The sequence below is a fragment of the Aquarana catesbeiana genome, linkage group LG03, assembly GCF_042186555.1.
Source record: "Aquarana catesbeiana isolate 2022-GZ linkage group LG03, ASM4218655v1, whole genome shotgun sequence".
NCBI lineage: Eukaryota > Metazoa > Chordata > Amphibia > Anura > Ranidae > Aquarana > Aquarana catesbeiana.
This window is the reverse complement of record NC_133326.1, coordinates 53,214,141-53,234,284: the sequence shown is the minus strand read 5'-3', so window position 1 is coordinate 53,234,284 and position 20,144 is coordinate 53,214,141. Positions and strand designations below refer to the sequence as shown.

Sequence of the window (20,144 nt, the reverse complement as noted above, 5' to 3'; positions counted from 1 at the left end):
AGTGTCTCTCGCAGCATAACTCTATCATACCTCTGCCACTGCTCCTCATCCAAAATGCCTAAAAGACATTTTTTGGGTAGTTCGGGGCATAGGCACCGACAGAATGGAGGAGAGAGTGTATCTTACCTGCTTCCAATACCTAGCTTTGACAGGGCACACCCACATAATATGTGCAAAATCAGCACTGGTGTAGTTACATCTCGTACAGCTAGGTGTGGGTATGCAGCGCACAGCATGTAGCCATGCCGAGGTGAGATATGATTGGTGAATCATATAGAGTTGTATTAACTTATTGTTAATAGCTGGAGACACTTATAGGTGTGAGGAGCAAGCCTCCTCTCAATCCTTGTCCGAAAAATCTGGGACAGCTTTTTGCCACTTAGATTGCACGTTAATGGAGTTTTGCTGATAGTGGCAGTTAACAGATGGGAATAGACCTCGGAAATGAGACCTCCAGGGCCTTGTGACCTTAACACCCCTATTAATGGGTAGTTGGGAAATTTCGTATATTCATCCCAAACTGGGCATGTAATGCATGCCTAAACTGAAGATACCTATAGAAGGCTGTACAGGGAAGGCCATATTTCTGTTGTAATTCTTTAAAAGATTAGAGAACAGTAACAATTTTTAATGTCATCTAGAGTGTCCAGACCCTTTTGTTCCCAAAAGGAATAATCTGCTAAGCAAATGGAAAAACATGGGGTTGTGCCAAATAGGAAGTTCAGTTGCAATATCTTTGAACCCTACTATATATGTTTAACTTCTCTCCATACAGCTCAAGCTAGATTCAAAATTAGCAAACGTACTTTTTCTAGAACCGTCATTTGCGCTTCCAGTGCAATTAGTAAATTGTTTAGCTTAAAAACATGGGCCAAGTGTGACTCCACCAGTGCCAGCGTGACAGGTGTCAACCAGTCTGACAAATGACATAGTTGCCTAGCTAAATAATAATAATACATCTTAAGGAGTGCCACACCTGCTTCTACTTTAGGGCACTGTAGGGTGGAAAATTTAGGTTTTCATCGGTTATTTGCCCATATAAAGGAACTGAGTAATGCATCTAGAGTTTTAAAGCATGATTTTGGTAAGGAAACCTGCATGTGGGAGGATACAGAGACATTTCGGCAAGAATAATTTTTATTAGATTTATTCTACCTGCCACCGGCAGCAAAAGTTTAGCCCAAGTGGTAAGTTTAGATCTAATCACTTGAAGTAAGGGGTCCATGTTAACTTTTAAGGAATCTAAAGGGGCTAATGTGATTATTATTCCCAAATACTTAAAGTGGTTGCAAACCCTCACATATACCCAGTTAAGAGAATAGCCACAGATAATACACAGAGATTAAACAAATCTTCCTACATAAGTTTTACTTGTATATCTGCAGTCTTCCCTTTTCTACACCCTTTGAGAAGTGCAGACCGTGTTAAAAACCTTTTTTTTTTCTTTCAGCGGTACATAGGGGTGGGGGGACTGGACTTACACTATGTGAGAGCTGATTGGAGGAAAGGAACACCCCCCCCCCCTTCATATAGGCAGAGGAACGTAGTAACATGCAGAGCTGTACTCTGAATAGACAAGCGCTCTGCTGATCTCCCTCTAAGCTCCCTCCCTGACACAAATTTTCAGCTCATATTATCTCATGTGTCGGAGAACTTGTCAGAAGTTACTAATGCTGATAACAGAGGAACAGAGCACCAGAGAAAAATGGCTAAAATGGTTAAGACGTTTTTGTTGTTTGGAATACTTCTTATGTCTGATCATCATGAACTGTCTATAATCAGCATTGGAATCAATATTTTCATTAAAGCATACAGTTACCGTAGCTTGAAGACATTTTACAGATTTCAATTTAATGACATTCTTTTAAAAAGGCAGAGAAAACTTTTACTTAAATGTTAATTTGCATTCTGAAGCAAGCCTTTTATCTAGGCAGATTGGCTAAGTGGTTAGAACTTCCACCTGGCAGCACTAGCGACATCGGTTCAAATCCCAACCACACTACCCACCTGGAGTCTGAATGTTCTCCCTGTGGCTGCGTTTGTTTTTTCTCCCAGTACTCCAGTTTCCTCCCACACTACAAAAATATTCTGGTAGGTTAATTGGCTGTACTATGTGTATGAATATGAGTTTGGGACCAGAGATTGTAAGCTCCTTGAGGGCAAGGACTAATTTGAATGTACAATATATGTGTAAAGTGCTGTGTAAATTAATGGCACTGTATACAGTAAGTACATGTCATAATATTAGTAGAACTGCCTATGGAAAAGTCAGGCTAGTCATCAAGGGCAGCACTGGCCGACAAACAGCCGGTTTGTGGGGTTATTGAATGCACCAAATGTCTAGTTTACACAAAACCAATAATATGGGTTCTCACAGCACGGGAAGGTAGGAAAGCATATCAAGGCATCTGAAGAAATGTAAAAAAAAAAAGTTTAAACCAAGTACAATGCCTTGGAAAAGTATTCATACCCCTTGAAATTTTCCACATTTTGTCTTGTTACAACCAAAAACATAAATGTATTTTATTGGGATTTTATGTGATAGACCAAAACAAAGTGGCACATAATTGTGAAATTGTGAAAATGATAAATGGTTTTCAAATTGTTTTACAAATAAATATCTGAAAAAATGTGGTGTGCATTTGTATTTAGCCCCCCTGAGCCAATACTTTGTAGAACCACCTTTTGCTGCAATTACAACTGCAAGTCTTTTTGAGTATGTCTCTACCAGCTTTGCACATTACATTTTTGCCCATTCTTCTTTGCAAAATAGATTGGATGGAGAGCATCTGTGAACAGAAATGATCAAGTCTTGCCACAGATTCTCAATTGGATTTAGGTCTGGATTTTGACTGGCCCATTCCAACATATGAATATGCTTTGATCTAAACCATTCCATTGTAGCTCTGGCTGTAGAGTCATTGTCCTGCTGGAAGGTGAACCTCTACCCCAGTCTCAAGTCTTTTGCAGACCCTAAGGCCTCGTACACACGATACGAAAATCAGAAGGGAAAATTCGTAAGACGAGCTGTCTGCAGATTTTCGGATCTTTAGTATGGTGCTTTCGACAGCCGATTTGCAGGCTATAAAATTTTTGTCGGATGAGAACTCAATGTCTGATTTTCGGATGGTCAGTACAGAAATCGTCACACAAAAGTCGAAAAAACAAATACACATGATTGAAATCAAGGAATGACTGGGAAGAGTTCGGTCTTGTAAACTACTGTTCAAAATTTAGAATTAACATCCGTGACGCGGCAATTGATGAAATGTCGAAATGCAGCGCACATTCTGATCTTCTTTAATGGGATAATAATGAAGCTGCTTTGCATGTAGTTATGCCAAACGTATTTTAAAAGGCATTTGTTTTGTACGATCTGAAAATCGCGAATCAACGCTCACCAAACTTCTACTAACACGAAATTAGCAGAAGGGGTCCAAAGGGTAGCGCTTGAGAAATGAACTTCCTCTTTTTACTCTCATAGTACGTCACTACGTTTGTGCTTGTCAAACGACAATTTGCGGATAGTTAGTATGCTAGACAAAATCCAGACGAAAATCAAGCGCTTGGTCGTACAACAATCGAACCATGTGTACAAGGCTTTACAGGTTTTCTTCTAAGATTGCCCTGTATTTGGCTCCATCCATCTTCCCATCAACTCTGACCAGCTTCCCTGTCCCTGCTGAAAAAAAGCATCCCCACAACATGATGCTGCCACCACCGTGTTTCGCGATGGGGATGGTGTGTTCAGTGTGATGTGCAGTGTTAGTTTACTGCCACACATAGTGTTTTGCTTTTAGGCCAAAAAGTTCAATTTTGGTCTCATCTGACCAGAGCACCTTCTTCCACATGTTTGTTGTGTCCCTCACATGGTTTCTCGCAAACTCCAAACGGAACTTGGCTTTCTTTCTGCAATGGCTTTCTTCTTGCCACTCTTCCATTAAGGCCAGATTTGTGGAATGCACGACTAATAGTTGTCCTGTGGACAGATTCCCTCACCTGAGCTGTGGATCTCTGCAGCTCGTCTAGAGTTACCATGGGCCTTTTGGTTGCTTCTCTAAATAAAATGTTCTCCTTGTCCAGCCTGTCAGTTTAGGTGGACGGCCATGTCTTTGTAGGTTTGAAGTTGTGCCATACGCTTTCCATTTTCGATGATGGATTGAACAGTGCTCCGTGAGATGTTCTAAGCTTGGGTATTATAACTTAACCCTGTTTTAAACTTCTCCACAATTTTATTCCTGACCTGTCTGATGTGTTCCTTGGCCTTCACGATGCTGTTTGTTCACTAAGGTTCTCTAACAAACCTTTGAGGGTGTCACAGAATAGCTGTATTTATACGGGGTGCCTTCTGAAGGCAATTGGTTCCACTAGATTCTAGTTAGAGGTATCAGAGTAAAGGGGGCTGAATACAAATGCACGCCACACTTTTCACATATTTATTTGTAAAAAAAAAAATTGAAAACCATTTATCATTTTCCTTTCACTTCACATTTATGTGCAACTTTGTGTTGGTCTATCACATTAAATCCAGATAAAATACATTTACATTTTTGGTTGCAACATGACAAAATGTGGAAAGTTTCAGGGGGTATGAATACTTTTTTAAGGTACTGCAAATATATTATACATTCCTATCTATTTACCATTGCTAGCAGAATAATGATTAAAAAAGTTAATGTTGATTGAGAGAGTTTAGTTCCCCTTTAACCCTCACTTTACATGCAAAAACATCATAAACTTTAACCTTAGGTCTAAAAGCTAACTATAAAGCTAAACTGCAGACATTAAAGCAAACAGCAGTATACATCTGCAACAATGGTTTATATTACTGTCAATAGATTACCATAAGTGTATGTATTGCCAATTATTTAATATATTAATTGGAAAATCCACTATATGAGTGCATAGAAATCTAAGAAAGAGGCATGTTGGTGGCCTTACTGTATACTCCACAGTATATCTCTCTAGCGGTTTTTCAGACACCAGTTGAGTCTACTCAGTAAAAAGCTGAACATTCAGACTATTTCACCTCATCCCTAGAAGCTAGCACATATGGCATGCAAAAAGTATCTGATCATAAAAAGTGCATATATGCAATAAAAAAAAAGTAGTAGTGTTGCATATACTTACATTAGATTTGGGGGTGATATGACTGAAAAGTAAAAACCCCTGGAAAAAAAAACAGTTATTACAATATATAAAAACAGCTTAACCAAAAGGTTAATAAACATTTTGACATATTTTACGTTTCAGTCACTGGGGTTGATTTACTAAGGGCAAATAGGCTGTTTATTTTGCAATAGAAAGTGCACTTTGCAAGTGACCTTGCCCCAAACTTTAGAGAATGTGGTGAAGTTTCAAGGAATACAGGTACAATGTAAAGTAGTGAGTGGTACAGTTTAAATAACAGTGTAAATTTGCTTTCCCCTCAAAATAACTCAATACACAGCCATTAATGTCTAAACCGCTGGCAACAAAAGTGAGTATACCACTAAGTAAAAATGCCCAAGTTGGCCCCAAAGTGTCAATATTTTGTGTTGCCACCATTATTTTCCAGGACTGCCTTAACCCCCTTGGGCATGGAGTTCACCAGAGCGTCACAGGTTGCCACTGGAGACCTCTTCCACTCCTCTATGATGACATCACAGAGCTGGTGGATGTTAGAGACCTTGAGCTCCTCCACCTTCCGTTTGAGGATGACCCACAGATGCTCAATAAGGTTTAGGTCTGGAGACATCCTTGGCCAGTCCATCACCTTTACCCTTAGCTTCTTTAGCAAGGCAGTAGTCGTCTTGGAGGTCGTTATCCCCTCCCATCTCCGAAGGGAGGGGCTCATGCTCTGCTTTAGTATGTCACAGTACATGTTAGCATTCATGGTCCCCTCAATGAACTGTAGCTCCCCAGTGCCAGCAGCAATCATGCAGCCCCAGACCATGACACCCCCACCACCATGGTTGACTGTAGGCAAGACACACTTGTCTTTGTACTCCTCATCTGGTTGCCGCCACACACGTTTGACACCATCTGAACAAAATAAGTTTATCTTGGTCTCATCAGACCACAGGACATGGTTCCAGTAATCCATGTCCTTAGTCTGCTTGTCTTCAGCAAACTGTTTGCAGGCTTTCTTGTGCATCATCTTTATAAGAGGCTTCCTTCTCCCATGACAGCCTTGCAGACCAAATGGTCTTAGCACTGACAGGCTGACCCCCACCCCTTCAACCTCTGCAGCAATGCTGGCAGCACTCATATGTCTATTTCACAAAGACAACCTCTGGATATGATGCTGAGCACATGCACTCAACTTCTTTGGTCGACCATGGTGAGGCCTGTTCTGAGTGGAACCTGTCCTATTAAACTGCTGCATGGTCTTGGCCACCATGCTGCAGCTCAGTTTCAGTGTCTTGGCAATCTTCTTATAGCCTAGGCCATCTTTATGTAGAGCAACAATTTTTTTTTCAGAACCTCAGAGAGTTTTTCGCCATGAGGTGCCATGTTAAACTTCCAGTGACCAGTATGAGAGAGTGAGAGCGATAACACCAAATTTAACACACCTGCTCCCCATTCACACCTGAGACCTTGTAACACTAACAAGTCACATGACACAGGGGAGGGAAAATGGCTAATTGGGCCCAATTTGGAAATTTTCACTTAGGGGTGTACTCACTTCACTCACTACTTTACATTGTAGCAAAGTGTCATTTCTTCAGTGTTGTCACATGAAAAGATATAATAAAATATTTACAAAAATGTGAGGGGTGTACACACTTTTGTGAGATACTGTATATATATCATATAAAAAAAATTATATAAATATATAAAAATTATATAATATATAAAAATATTAAACTTCAGCTATAAGCAGGGACCTACATGGAAGCAGGTGTTAGTACCCTTTTAGGAAGACCACTCCCTGGGTGATGCTAGTGTGTGGAGTACTGTGACCTTTATAACCTGGTGTGGGTGGGGCCCTGGGCAGAAGGTGGATGGAAGCTGGCTATCCTTTACTTATAGCATGCAGGTCTATAGCTTGGGGAGTAGTAGACCATCTGCGCCTAGGCCCAGAGACAGACTCCATGTGAGGACCCACTGCTGGAGAACTCATGAAAGAGCATTTGGGAAGATAGCTTGACTTTATGAGTTGAAGTTGATGGCACTGATGTGTTCTGCACTGTGAATGGTAAAAAGTGAAGTTGAGAAGCTGTAGTTTGTTAGTCAGTAAATTGCTTAAAAGGCATCTTGTGTGGACATTCTTTATTCAAGAAGGTGGACCTCGGACCAAGAAAACATGACTACTGTGAGAAAGGTGGGCCCCATGTCTGGAGCATGGGGGACACAAAATTTCTCCTAAAGACGGGTATATGCGTACCTTAAGAAGAAGCAGGGGTGATGCCCTTGGCCAGCTTGGCGGGAACCACTATCTAATCCTAAACTTGTCAATATACATAAGCTATCTCCTGTTTAGATTCCTAAGGAAGTGACTTTACCTGAGCAAGTGAAAGGTCAGAGGCTTGTATCATTGTCAGAAGATTAATCACATGACTGTGTGGAAGTGTCTGGAAAAATGACACTCCTAGTTCGGAAAGCAGACTTCTCCAAGTGAAGAGCTCATTAAAGTCCAAGGAATGTACATTGACTTTTCTCAACACATCCACTAATGAATAAGCCAGCTGAAATATAAACATGAACTTTTAAAAAACTGCACATGGAGCTGAAACTATGCTATAACAAGGTGCATCAAATATGGACCCAGTGCAATGACAAAATGAGTTATTACACATATGACAAGTGTATTAGGACATTTTAGCAAACTATGACTATATTTTAGCTTCTCAAATTTTTTTCATAATTTTAAAGCAAAAATTGAATGCTGCCTCCAGATTCATTCACCCTACCAACTGCTCAGTGTCTGCTACCCCTCTTTGTCACTGGCTTCCACTCACCCAACAAATTAAATTCAAAATACTAAGCTCTAACAACTTACAAAGCCACCCACAACTTGGCCCCCAGCTACATCACTAACCTAGTCTCAAAATACCAACCAAATCGTTCTCTTCGTTCCCCTAAGACCTCCTGCTCTCTATGTACCTTGTCACCTCCTCCCATTTTCGCCTCCAGGACTTCTCCTGAGCCTTTCCCATCCTCTGGAACTCCCTACCCCAATCTGTCCAGCTATCTCTTACTCTGTCCACTTTTAGACGATCCCTGAAAACCCCCTCTCTTCAGAGAGGCCTATCCTGCCCCCACCTAACAACTGTACTTTTATTTTCTCCATCAGCTTATCCCCCACACTTATTACGTTTTTTATCTCTTGACCCTCCCTCCTAGATTGTAAGCTCTAATTAGCAGGGCCCGCTGATCCCTACCACATTAAATTATATTGTAATTGTACTGTCTGCCCATAAGTTGTGGAGAGCTGTTCAAACTGTTGGCAATATATAAATCATACTGTATATAATAATAAAACAAATTGTGGAACTAAATAGCAAGCTAAAGAAATATAGAACTAAAGAGAAAAACATACTCGCCCACGGTGGGACAAAGTCTTGTGTGAAATGCATTCAAGTAGCTTCTTCTCCAACACTCCTAATGGGTAGTGGAAAGGCTGAAGGTTTTGCAGGTCCTCATATGTCAAATAGCAAATGAAGCCCGCAAGCCTTTGTACATGTCAGTGTAAAGAAAAAAAACAAAACAGACAAATAAAGAAATCAAGATATCAGAAGCTGACAATAATAACCAGACACAGTGGGGTTGATTTATTAAAATGGAGAGTGCATATTCTGGTGCAGCTGTGCATGGTAGCCAATCAGCTTGGATCCTTTTTTAGATATTGTGTTCTATTTCATTCTTACTGTAAAAGGTTTTGATTCTACATGGTATATTTTGGTGTAATCATATGCATGAAGGATAGCACTGTCATTTTTTGGGTTATATAGCTTCTAACTTCAGCTTGTTCAATTAAGCAGTGACAAAAAAACATGGAAGCTGATTGGTTTCTATGTAGAGCTGCACCAGATTTTGCACGCTCCAGTTTTGGTAAATCAAACCCACAGTTTCCAAGTATGTTTATGACTGCTACAATGCAGGACTAGATGATGTAAAAATGGCTAGTGGATGAACAGTACCTGAATGGAAACAGTTTTCAAAAATTTCAGATTGCTTTCACAAATTGAAATGCTAAGGGTCCATTCACAGCCGCACTGATGCACTGATCTTGCGCATCACACTTTTTCCTTTTTTTTTTTTAAGAATTTTATTAAAATGTCACAGAGTAACATTTCATTAGGTTCTATTGGCTACAGCGTGAAGCAAGGTGGTAGATTGTATTGCACCACAATGCAGTGGTGCGAACTGGCCTGGAAGAAGACCAGCATTTTGCCTGGTCTTGCAGGGGGACTGTGCTGAAACAGCTTCCCAGAGCAATCCCTCTGTACCTGGTGTGAATGAGCCTTTAGCATTTCTCACCCTATTCGGGATCCTATTAATCTTGTTTTAGCTACTCAACAATTACAAATCCCAAATTTTGTTTAGTTTTGAATTGAGCTGGGAATGCTTTCACTGCCTTGGAGACAGGAAGTCAGAGGATATCTCTACAAACAAGGTAAGTTTACGCTTAGACAGTTCTCACTGAAACAAATATTGCTATTGTAAAATGTCCCATTTATGTCTGTTCCAGTGACAATTCAAAATGTATGATTTTTCATCAGTATTAGAGCAGATGACAATGGTTACCAGGACAAATATCGAAAGTGAATCTTGATTATGCTGTCCATAGACTGAAAGTTTTTTTTGTTCAGCTTGTGGATTAAACAAAAAAATCTATCCAATTCCTGCATTAAAGTGGTTATAAAGACTGAATGTTTTTTTATCTTCATGCATTCTATGTATGAAAGTAAAAAACCTTCAATGTGCAGCTCCTCAGTCCCCCAATACTCACTTGAGCCTGATCCCGATCCGGCGATGTGCACAACATCAGAAGCTCTCCCAGGTCTCTGCCTCCTCACTGGCTGAGATACAGCAGTGGGAGCCGTTGTGGGGAATGGGGGCCAAGCCGCGCTCTGTGTATCTCATAGACATACAGAGGCGGCTTGGGAGTGAGCCCGTATGAGTGTCCCTAGAGCAAGCAGCTTGCCATGGGGCCACTTAGCAGGGGAGGGGCCGGGAGTGCAGGCGAGGGAAAACAGGGTTGCCAACCTTCTGCAGCATTTTTTACTGGCAAAACATGGAAAATGTACTGGCGGAGCACACTTTTTTACTGGCAACCTGAGAAATTACAGAACTCCTATTTAAAACTAACACAGTGAATATTTGAACAGTATAAACATGATATGGAAACACTGACAATACTTAGAACAAAGTAATTTGCTTGATTTACACTTAAAAAGTCAACAAAGCATGAAATGACCAGCCCCTTATATTTACTGGCAGTTGTAAAAAAACCATAGATGTTTACAAACTGTCAGTAAATTTACTGGCAGTTGGCAACCCTGGGGGTACATGGGAAGAGGAGGATCGGGGCTGCTCTGTGCAAAACCATTACACAGAGCAGGTAAGTATGACATGTTTATTTAAAAAAAGCTGAACCTTTACAAAAGCTTTAATCTTATACAACACGGATGGATAAATTGCTTGTTGCAGCTATCATACTTTGACAGCTGGCCCAGCCTTCTGTCAAAATACCCAAACAGCGACTGCATTTGAATGGGTCCTACCAGTGTTCAGGAGAAAATGATCCTTTGTTTTTGGGTGGAATTCAGCCGACTGGGCCACTCACTGAGCAAATTTCAGATGGTTTAACAGGAACTGGCCAAAATTCACATAGTGTATGGCTAGTTTAACGGGGCCACAGAGAGCAATAAAAACAACATAACTAGAATTCTATCCCTTGTACTCTATATTCTGACAACGGGACCCATGCTGTTAGAACACACTGATCAGTGACTGCAGCCACTGATCAACGACAATCTACCAGCATATGCCTTTGACAGAAGTCGATCAAATGACTGACCTCTCTCGAGTAAGGATGGTCACACACTAATCAAAATCCAGGCGGTCTGTGCTGAGCCGGCCAAGTTTCACTTAGTGTATGGTCAGCTCAACACAGATTCTGACATATTTCACAAAGTATAAATACACATTTAATGCAGGCGACACTGAGACGTTGGGACTAAAGCATGCTTATGGCTCGCGCTATCTATGAAAAAAAAGATTCAACGCAAGATCATACTTCTCAAATGTTGTAAAACATTTAAAATGAATTTAAAAGAATACAACAAAATAATAAAACAACAGTTACATTATAAAGATACATAGATAGAAAACAAACACAAATGTGTTCAAAAAATGAGTCCCGAGCCATTTATTTGTATTGACGTCTTACAATTTTAATCTATTCGGCCAATAAGATATGTCATTTGCCTTCTAGTGACCCTGTACAACTATTGCACTTGCTGGTAGCAGGTAATGCAATCCCAGAGCGGTAAATTCATTGTTGAATAGCATTATATACCTCTTTATTTTGTCTACGTCTTGGCTCTGGTTCATCAGGCTCTGTGCCACAAAACGTCCATGCATCATACCCAGGTTCACATCTTTCCAGCCATCTGCCAGCAATTTAATCTGTTGGGCACAAAACAAGTGATTAGTATGACTGTCAGTACCTCACTAGCGTCCCTTTTATCCTGAGCTTGTACACTTCCCTAACACAGTAATCTTATGTATAATACATTACACAAATCTACTGTAATGATCACTATGACATTAAAAGTGCAGTCAGATTAAATTCAGGGAGCAGCTTGCCGATTCTTCTTGTAGGACATTCAGGCATATTAAATAAATCAGGGGCATTAGACAAGATACAGACTGGTGTAACTGACAGCAACGAATAAGATTTGCTCTAAATAAGATACTGTAAGTGAATTGTGATTGGTTGCTATGCGTTTCTGCAGTTTGCTATTTAATGTATTGAACAATAAGGTATCTACCACTTCTAGGCCAAATGTTTAGAAAAATGAAACTACAATTTGCTGCCAGCAACAATATATAATAATGGATAACTCCTTACCCCTTTATTACAGGTATTTATGTAGCATCAACAATTTATGTAGTGCTTTACATATATTGTGCATTCACATCAGTCCCTGCCCTCAAGGAGCTTACAATCGAAGGTCCCTAATATACAAGCTTACTTACACACTTAATAGGGTCAGTTTAGACAGAGGCCAATTACCCTACAAGAATGTCTTTGGAGCGTGGAAGGAAACCCACACAAGGGCAGAAAGAACATGCAAACTCCATGGCGTGATCCGTAGAGACAAGACAGAAGTGCTACAGACACACATATATATATATATATATATACACACACACACATATACAGTATCTCACAAAAGTGAGTACACCCCTCACGTTTTTGTAAGTATTTTATTATATCTTTTCATGTGACAACACTGAAGAAAGCCATTAATGTCTAAACCGCTGGCAACAAAAGTGAGTACACCCCTAAGTGAAAATGTCCAAATTGGGCCCAATTAGTCATTTTCCCTCCCCGGTGTCATGTGACTCGTTAGTTTTACAAGGTTTCCGGTGTGAATAGGCAGCAGGTGTGTTAAATTTGGTGTTATCGCTCTCACTCTTTCATACTGGTCACTGGAAGTTCAACATGGCACCTCATGGCAAAGAACTCTCTGAGGATCTGAAAAAAAGAAATGTTGCTCTACATAAAGATGGTCTAGGCTATAAGAAGATCGCCAAGACCCTGAAACAGAACTGCAGCACGGTGGCCAAGACCATACAGTGGTGTAGCCCCCCTGGCGGTTTTCCCGAGTGTGGCTCGGGGTTAAAATTCAGTACCATTAGCGGTAACCCCGAGCCACACTCGGGATCGCATTGCAGGATCCTGGGGCGGCGTTACTTACCTTGTCCCCGGGATCCTGCGATGTCACCCGCTGCGTCCGAGGGCTCCGTCCTCCTCCGAAGCCTCTCTGTGCCAGGCTCCGTTCCCTGCGAGCGGCGCGACGCACGGGGGCGGAGCCTGGCGGCAAATTAAAAAAAAAGTTAAAATCATAACACATACAGTACTGTAATCTTACAGATTACAGTACTGTATGAAATGATTTCACATCCCTTTTGTCCCCAGTGCTTTGGCCCATGCCCTGCATGCAGTTTTATATGATATATACTGTTCTTTCTGCCTGGAAACTGGAGATTGTCCATAGCAACCAAAAAGTGTCCCTTTATGTCAAAAGTGGCTTTAGACCAGCTAGAAAACAGCGATAGTAAATTAGAACACTTGCAGAATTGAGCGATAGTGAATTATGGGGAAATTTATTTTATTACTATTTTTTTTTTTTTTTTTTAATTATTTATTTTTATTTATTATATTATAATTTATGTTTTTGTGTTTCAAACTTTATCATACCCGGGATATCTACTAGACTCTGGTTTGGACAGATTTAAGTGTGTTATTGTTAAGATTTACAGACCTACAATATAAAACGCCAAATTTCCATGCAAAATAATGGTACCGCTTTCAACACCTAAAATCCAAAATAATCATACCGCCAGGGAGGTTAACAGGACAGGCCTTGCCATGATCAACCAACAAAGTTGAGTGCACATGCTCAGCGTCATATCCAGAGGTTGTCTTTGGGAAATAGACATATGAGTGCTGCCAGCATTGCTGCAGAGGTTGAAGGGGTGGGGGGGTCAGCCTGTCAGTGTTCAGACCATACGCCGCACGCTGCATCAAATTGGTCTACATGGCTGTCATCCCAGAAGGAACCCTCTTCTAAAGATGATGCAAAAGAAAGCCCACAAACAGTTTGCTGAAGACAAGCAGACTAAGGACATGGATTACTGGAAACATGTCCTGTGGTCTGATGAGACCAAGATAAACTTATTTGGTTCAGATGGTGTCAAGCGTGTGTGGCAGCATCCAGGTGAGAACTACAAAGACAAGTGTGTCTTGCCTACAGTCAAGCACGGTGGTGGGAGTGTCATGGTCTGGGGCTGCATGAGTGCTGTCGGCACTGGGGAGCTACAGTTCATTGAGGGAACCATGAATGCCAACATGTACTGTGACATACTGAAGTATTCCAACATGATAATGACCCCAAATACACCTCCAAGACGACCACTGCCTTGCTAAAGAAGCTGAGGGTAAAGGTAATGGACTGGCCAAGCATGTCTCCAGACCTAAACCCTATTGAGCATCTGTGGGGCATCCTCAAATGGAAGGTGGAGGAGCGCAAGGTCTTTAACATCCACCAGCTCAGTGATGTCATCATAGAGGAGTGGAAGAGGACTCCAGGGGCAACCTGTGAAGCTCTGGTGAACTCCATGCCCAAGAGAGTAAGGCAGTGATAGAAAATAATGGTGGCAACACAAAATATTGACACTTTGGGCCCAACTTGGACATTTTCACTTAGGGGTGTACTCACTTTTGTTGCCAGTGGTTTAGACATTAATGGCTGTATGTTGAGTTATTTTGAGGGGACAACAAATTTACACTGTTATACAAGCTGTACACTCACTAATTTACATTGTAGCAAAGTGTCATTTCTTCAGTGTTGTGAAAAGATATAATAAAATATTTACAAAAATGTGAGGGGTGTACTCACTTTTGTGAGATACTGTATATATACACATATATACAGGTATATATACACAACACTTTTTAATCAGAGTATAGCATCAAGTCAATTAAACTCCTGGGACATTGATCTGGTCAGTTAAGTAGCAGAGGGGGTTGTTAATTTCATTAACACCAAAGCAGCTGAAACTGATTAACAACAGGTGCACTAGATGGGCAACAATGAGACAACCTCCAAAACAAGAATGGTTTAACAGGTGGAGGACACTGACATTTATTTTCCCCTACTCATCTTTTCTGACTGTTTTTCACTAGTTTTGCATTTGGCTAGTTCACTGGTAGCATGAGGCGATACCTGGACCCTATAGAGGTTGCACAGGCAGTCCAACTCCTTCAGAATGGCACATCATTACATGCCATTGCCAGAAGGTTTGCTGTGTCTCCCAGCACAGTCTCAAGAGCGTGGAGGAGATTCCGGGAGACAGGCAGTTCCCCTAGGAGCAGTGCCATAGAAGGTCCTTAACCCATCAGCAGGACTGATATCCACTCCTTTGTGCAAGGAGGAACAGGATGAGCACAGAATTACCTCCATCATGCCACTGGTGTAAATGTCTCTGACCAAACAATCAGAAACTTCATGAGGGTGGCCTGAGGGCCGACGTCCTCTAGTGGGCCCTGTGCTCACTGGCCGGCACCATGGAGCTCGATTGTCATTTGCCACTGAACACCAGAATTGGCAGGTCTGCCACTGGCGCCCTATGCTTTTCACAGATGAGAGAAGGTTCACCCTTTGCACATGTGATAGATGTGAAAGGGTATGGAGAAGCCATAGGGAATGTTATGCTGCCTGTAACATCGTTCAGCATGACCGGTTTAAAGCAAAGGGAGGGGGAGGCACCAACTGGAAGTATAACAAGGAGTTCATCATAAAAAGTGCAAAAAATGAACACTTATTAGGTCCAAACAGGGGAGGATGCCCATCAAGATATGATCAGTCCTGGAGTGATCCGATGCCGATCTGCAGGCTCCACTGCCAATCCCCCAGCTGTTGGGGATGTGGATCTTGCCACCAGCTGTGTGTGCATCTCCGGGGGACCGGCAGCGGAGCCCCCAGAGCGGCAGCGGATCACTCCAGGACTGATCATATCTTGATGGCCATCCTCCCTGTTTGGACTTTGTAAGTGTTCATTTTTTGCACTTTTTATGCTGAACTCTTTGTTATACTTCCAGTTGGCGCCTTACCCTCCCTTTGCTTTTGACTTGTTCACAAAGGTACTGGACACTCTCTGAGGATGGCTGCCCCCTTTTCTCACAAACATTGGTTACTAGTATTGAACTATCAGGAATTGCCATTACCCATTTTTTTTATACTAAGGACATAACACCATTTGGAGTGCCAGAGTGTCAGTCTGTTCAGGAGCTTAGTAAAGCCCTGGTCCAGATCTGGGAGGAAATACCCCAGGGCACCATCCGTCGTCTCATTAGAAGCATGCCCCAACATTGTCAGGCATGCATACAAGCACATGGGGCCATACAAACTACTGAATACCATTTTGAGTTGCTGCAAGGAAATTTCAGAAAAATGGATTAGTCTACTGCATCTTTTTTTCACTTAGATTTTTGGGGTGTCTTTCAATTTAGCCCTCTGCCTAGGCCAAAATGGTGACCATACATCCCAGGAGTCTTCATGGGCATTTGTTTTCTTTAGGCCTGATTCACACCTATGCAGGTTGCAATTTGCATATTGCAGGTGCATTTTGCATTTTTCAAAACACACTTTGGATCCATTGAAGTCTATGGAACCAAAAACCAGAAAAAAGGCTTTCCATAAAATGCATAGATGAGAACTATAGGAAACCATGTTAAATGGACTGTAGTGTGTTTCTGCAAAACTGAAAATGAATGAAGAGGTGCAGCGCTTATTAAATAAAAGTCCAATAAGTCATTTAAAGTTCATAAAGAGCCAAAACACTTCTTGAGATGAATACTGGTACGCTGGATAGAAAAGGCATCCACCAACACCCAATAGTACTGACTCTTACCCTAAATCAAAGGGATTTGCACAGTGGATGGTCAAATGATAGAAACAGCGATCATCACAAGCAGATAGAACCACTCCGCCAGAGGTATGCTGATCAATGCACAGTTATGGATATCAATACTCTAATCTCTCCATAGACCGCCAGGAAGACCAATGGATGGAGCTCACCTCAGTACTGGTACTCTTCTTCATGCTCAGGTATGTCGGATCCTCTCCGTACTGCGCTGCTCTGGCTACTAGCATCTTTTGGTCAAATGCTAGTATTATGCTAGTAAATGCTAGTATAGTATTTTTCAAAGTTATTTCTCAACAAAATAAAGCATGGAGACATGGATGGATGGGTGAGTTTGCTTTGAATATTAAAATGAATTAAGTAGCGTTTAATGTTTGTTGTGCTCAGATACAGTTTAGTTACCCTTTAACCTAAGAATATAAAATTATTCCATTTTAAAGGAGTTTCTTTTTTTTCAATATTGGCGATTTACTTTAACTGGGCAGTAACTAGTTATTATATGGACACTCTTAGAAAACATATAGGAGAATCTTAAAGGCACCAGCATTGGAAAAAGTCTACTTTAGATAACCGTGATCATCAGAAGCAAGTCTGGCACCATTGTACACAGTGCATGCATGATATATGAAGAACTAAATGCCATACTACTAGTCTGGTAAACATGACATACTGACCTGATCAGCGCTCAGCTGGATGAAATGACAGAACGGCATGTAGGGTAGCAGTGGTTGGATGGATGTGAGAAATTGTGGGGTCCACGATGGGATATCACCAATTGTTTTAGCCTGTAGGAGACGTTTCACAAATGCACGCTTCTGAGCACTTTTCATATCTGGACTATGGATCCTGATTGCTTCTAATCTAGAACAAATTAATTATTTTCAGCAAATTATATTTGTACTGAGCTGTATGTACACACACACATATATATATAAACTGACCGTGATTTGAGACATGTATGGGCAGTCTGAATGTAAAATTGACCGATCGATCAATGTGGGTACTACCAGCCCATTGAATTTTAAATGTGATTATTGCTATCAGCTGTTATAGGTTATAGCCGCTAGCAATAATCAATGTGTTCTCCCGGTGGGAACCCCCCTATTCCTCTGGGAGAACACAATGGCTCTGCGGGAGGAATGGGGGAATCAAGTGATTTCCTTTCCTGTATTGATCTCATACCAGTGCTGCTTACCATATACAATACAAGCCTTTATATTAGTAAATACAGATTGCTACAACACTACAATGCAACAAATATAATTTTTAAAAAATTATATATTTTTTAAAACATCTAATAATTATCAAGGTAATGAAGAAGTATTTATATATGTAAACAAAATGTTTTGATTAATCTGCTTGCTTGACAGCCTGACTTACACGCTCTGATTGGCCAGTAGGTTGAGCGGAAAGCTGACAATGTCAGATATAGACATAAATGGTATAAACTGAGAAAGATCCACAAATATTTGGGGTGTCAAGCGGGGAAACTTTTGGATAACCATTGATGTCAGAGTTTCTAATCCTTTTTCATCTGGTTGTGACACCTGGAGAAAGAAAATATGTATGTCAGTATAGTAAAAAACAAAACATATATAATACATTTTAAAAATATAATACATTGTTATTTCACAGATAGCAGTGGTGTATACACATAATTTGTTCTAACTTAACTGTAATGGATCAACCAATAATAAGCAGTAGTACCCCAAGTTTGAAATAACATCTTTATACATCGGCAATAGGACTGTCACTTAACATGTTATGGAGACAAAAGAAAGACATAAATGAATCAAGCTCAGCCAGTTCAAATTCCTAGATATCTTGATCCAGAAAAAGTGGAAGCAAAACTGATGTGAGGTCCTTGAACGGCATCCCATGCATATACTGTATATAGACCAACTTTCTGGACTACTGTCCGCCAAAAAAAAAGGGGACTTTTAGGTTCCAGATTAAACTCTGTGGAGGCCTTTAAGCAGTCAAAACCTTGGGGCCCCCTCACAGGTTTCTGGAGGTTTCCCGTGCGTGGGATAATATTGAAATAAGTAAAAAATGTCGGGCGCTAGATGAAGATGACCATCACTACAGCACAATACAAGAAGGTTGCGCCAAAATGTATTTACAAACCAGCAGCTGAAAGAAGATAAGCTTAAAGCGGGGGTCCACCTATCTATCGTTTTTTTTTTTTGGAGATCATTCACAAACTTTTCTTCTTATGATTATCTACTCACATGTTCTATGTAATAAGTCTACCTGTGTCCGATTTCGTTGTAAAGAATAACTTATAAAATTCACTGAAGGCGGTTTCCATCTTCATTGTGGGCATTTGAAGCCCACAAGCATGTATTTCCTGGATGCGGTGAATGCTGTGCTCCCAGCATTCACCGAGATGTTGTGATGATGCTGTTGCACAATGCATGCTGGGAAGCCTGAGACTAGCTCCCAGGGGACTGTGGGAGGTCTGGGAGAGGCTAGAAACACGCCTACTCCCACGGGAGGAAAACCAGGAAGTGCTAAGAAGATTAGAAAAAAAAGGTAATTACGGCAATTTAAATTTTTTTACACAGCATGTCAGCATCTAGGCAAGGAAGAGAATGCATAGAGATAATGTTCAAAATTTGGGTGGAACCCCGCTTTAAGAGATATACTGTAAAGTAAAGCTGATGTCTATGGTTCATGTACTTTAAGTTATTGGGTACATGACATTAATATAGGCTTTAATATAAAGTTTCATTTTGAGTTGATTCATTTTTTTCTATCTTTTCTAAACAATTTAATGTTAAACTTCTGGAGAAGAGACATACTGATCCTGACCTTTGAACCTGACTCTTACCTGGACCCTGAGGCCTGGATGTTTTGCAAACTCTCCTAAAAAGCCTTTCATTCTGGCAGCAACATCTTGGCAAAAAATATAAAGCGTCTGACACTTGTAAAAGTGTGTAACACATTTAGGTGTGTTTACAGCTACCAGGCGCTTGGGAATGAATTCCTTTCATTGGTCAAAAAAAAAAAACGCATTCTAATGCGTTAACGCGCTTTTGAACGCATTAACGCGCGTTTGCAAGCGTCAAACATTTTTTTCTGTCAAAATGATCCTGCTTCTGGATGCACTAGCAGTGCTTTTTTTTCCTGCCTCTTAAAGCTCCTGCCTCTGAACATTGTTAAAAGCCTATGTGTGCATGGACATGCAGGGAAGTTTAGAGGCAGGAAAAAAAAAAAAAAACATGATCTCGCTATTGTTTTCTTTCTTTGTTTTGTTACACACTCATTTACATATTTTTCCCCTGGCAAGGAGTGAAAGATACAATGTATCTTTCTCCTCATTAAAAGCAAGAAAGAAAACACAGGGGCAGGCTGCACAGTGACTGATCACTGCGATAGCCAATCAGAGGCTATCACAGCAATCAGGTGGTCAGGAACCGAGAGTCCCAGTTCCGATCATTAGTTGGAGACCCGGTGTCTTGTCGAAAACTGTCCCCCATCCGATAGTGTCCGCC

At 40.9% G+C, this 20,144-nt stretch overlaps 1 protein-coding gene across 1 annotated transcript in view; it reads right to left on the bottom strand.

Moving 5' to 3' along the window:
• The window catches only part of STRC (stereocilin), a 74,285-nt gene that overhangs the window by 39,525 nt on the left and 14,616 nt on the right, over positions 1 to 20,144 (bottom strand). The window contains exons 6-10 of the mRNA XM_073623524.1: positions 18,028 to 18,194; positions 17,322 to 17,508; positions 11,510 to 11,619; positions 8,525 to 8,657; positions 7,488 to 7,670 (exon numbers count right to left, since the gene is read on the bottom strand). Coding sequence (XP_073479625.1) covers positions 7,488 to 7,670; positions 8,525 to 8,657; positions 11,510 to 11,619; positions 17,322 to 17,508; positions 18,028 to 18,194 — 780 coding nt within the window. The remainder of the gene's footprint in view (positions 1 to 7,487; positions 7,671 to 8,524; positions 8,658 to 11,509; positions 11,620 to 17,321; positions 17,509 to 18,027; positions 18,195 to 20,144) is intronic.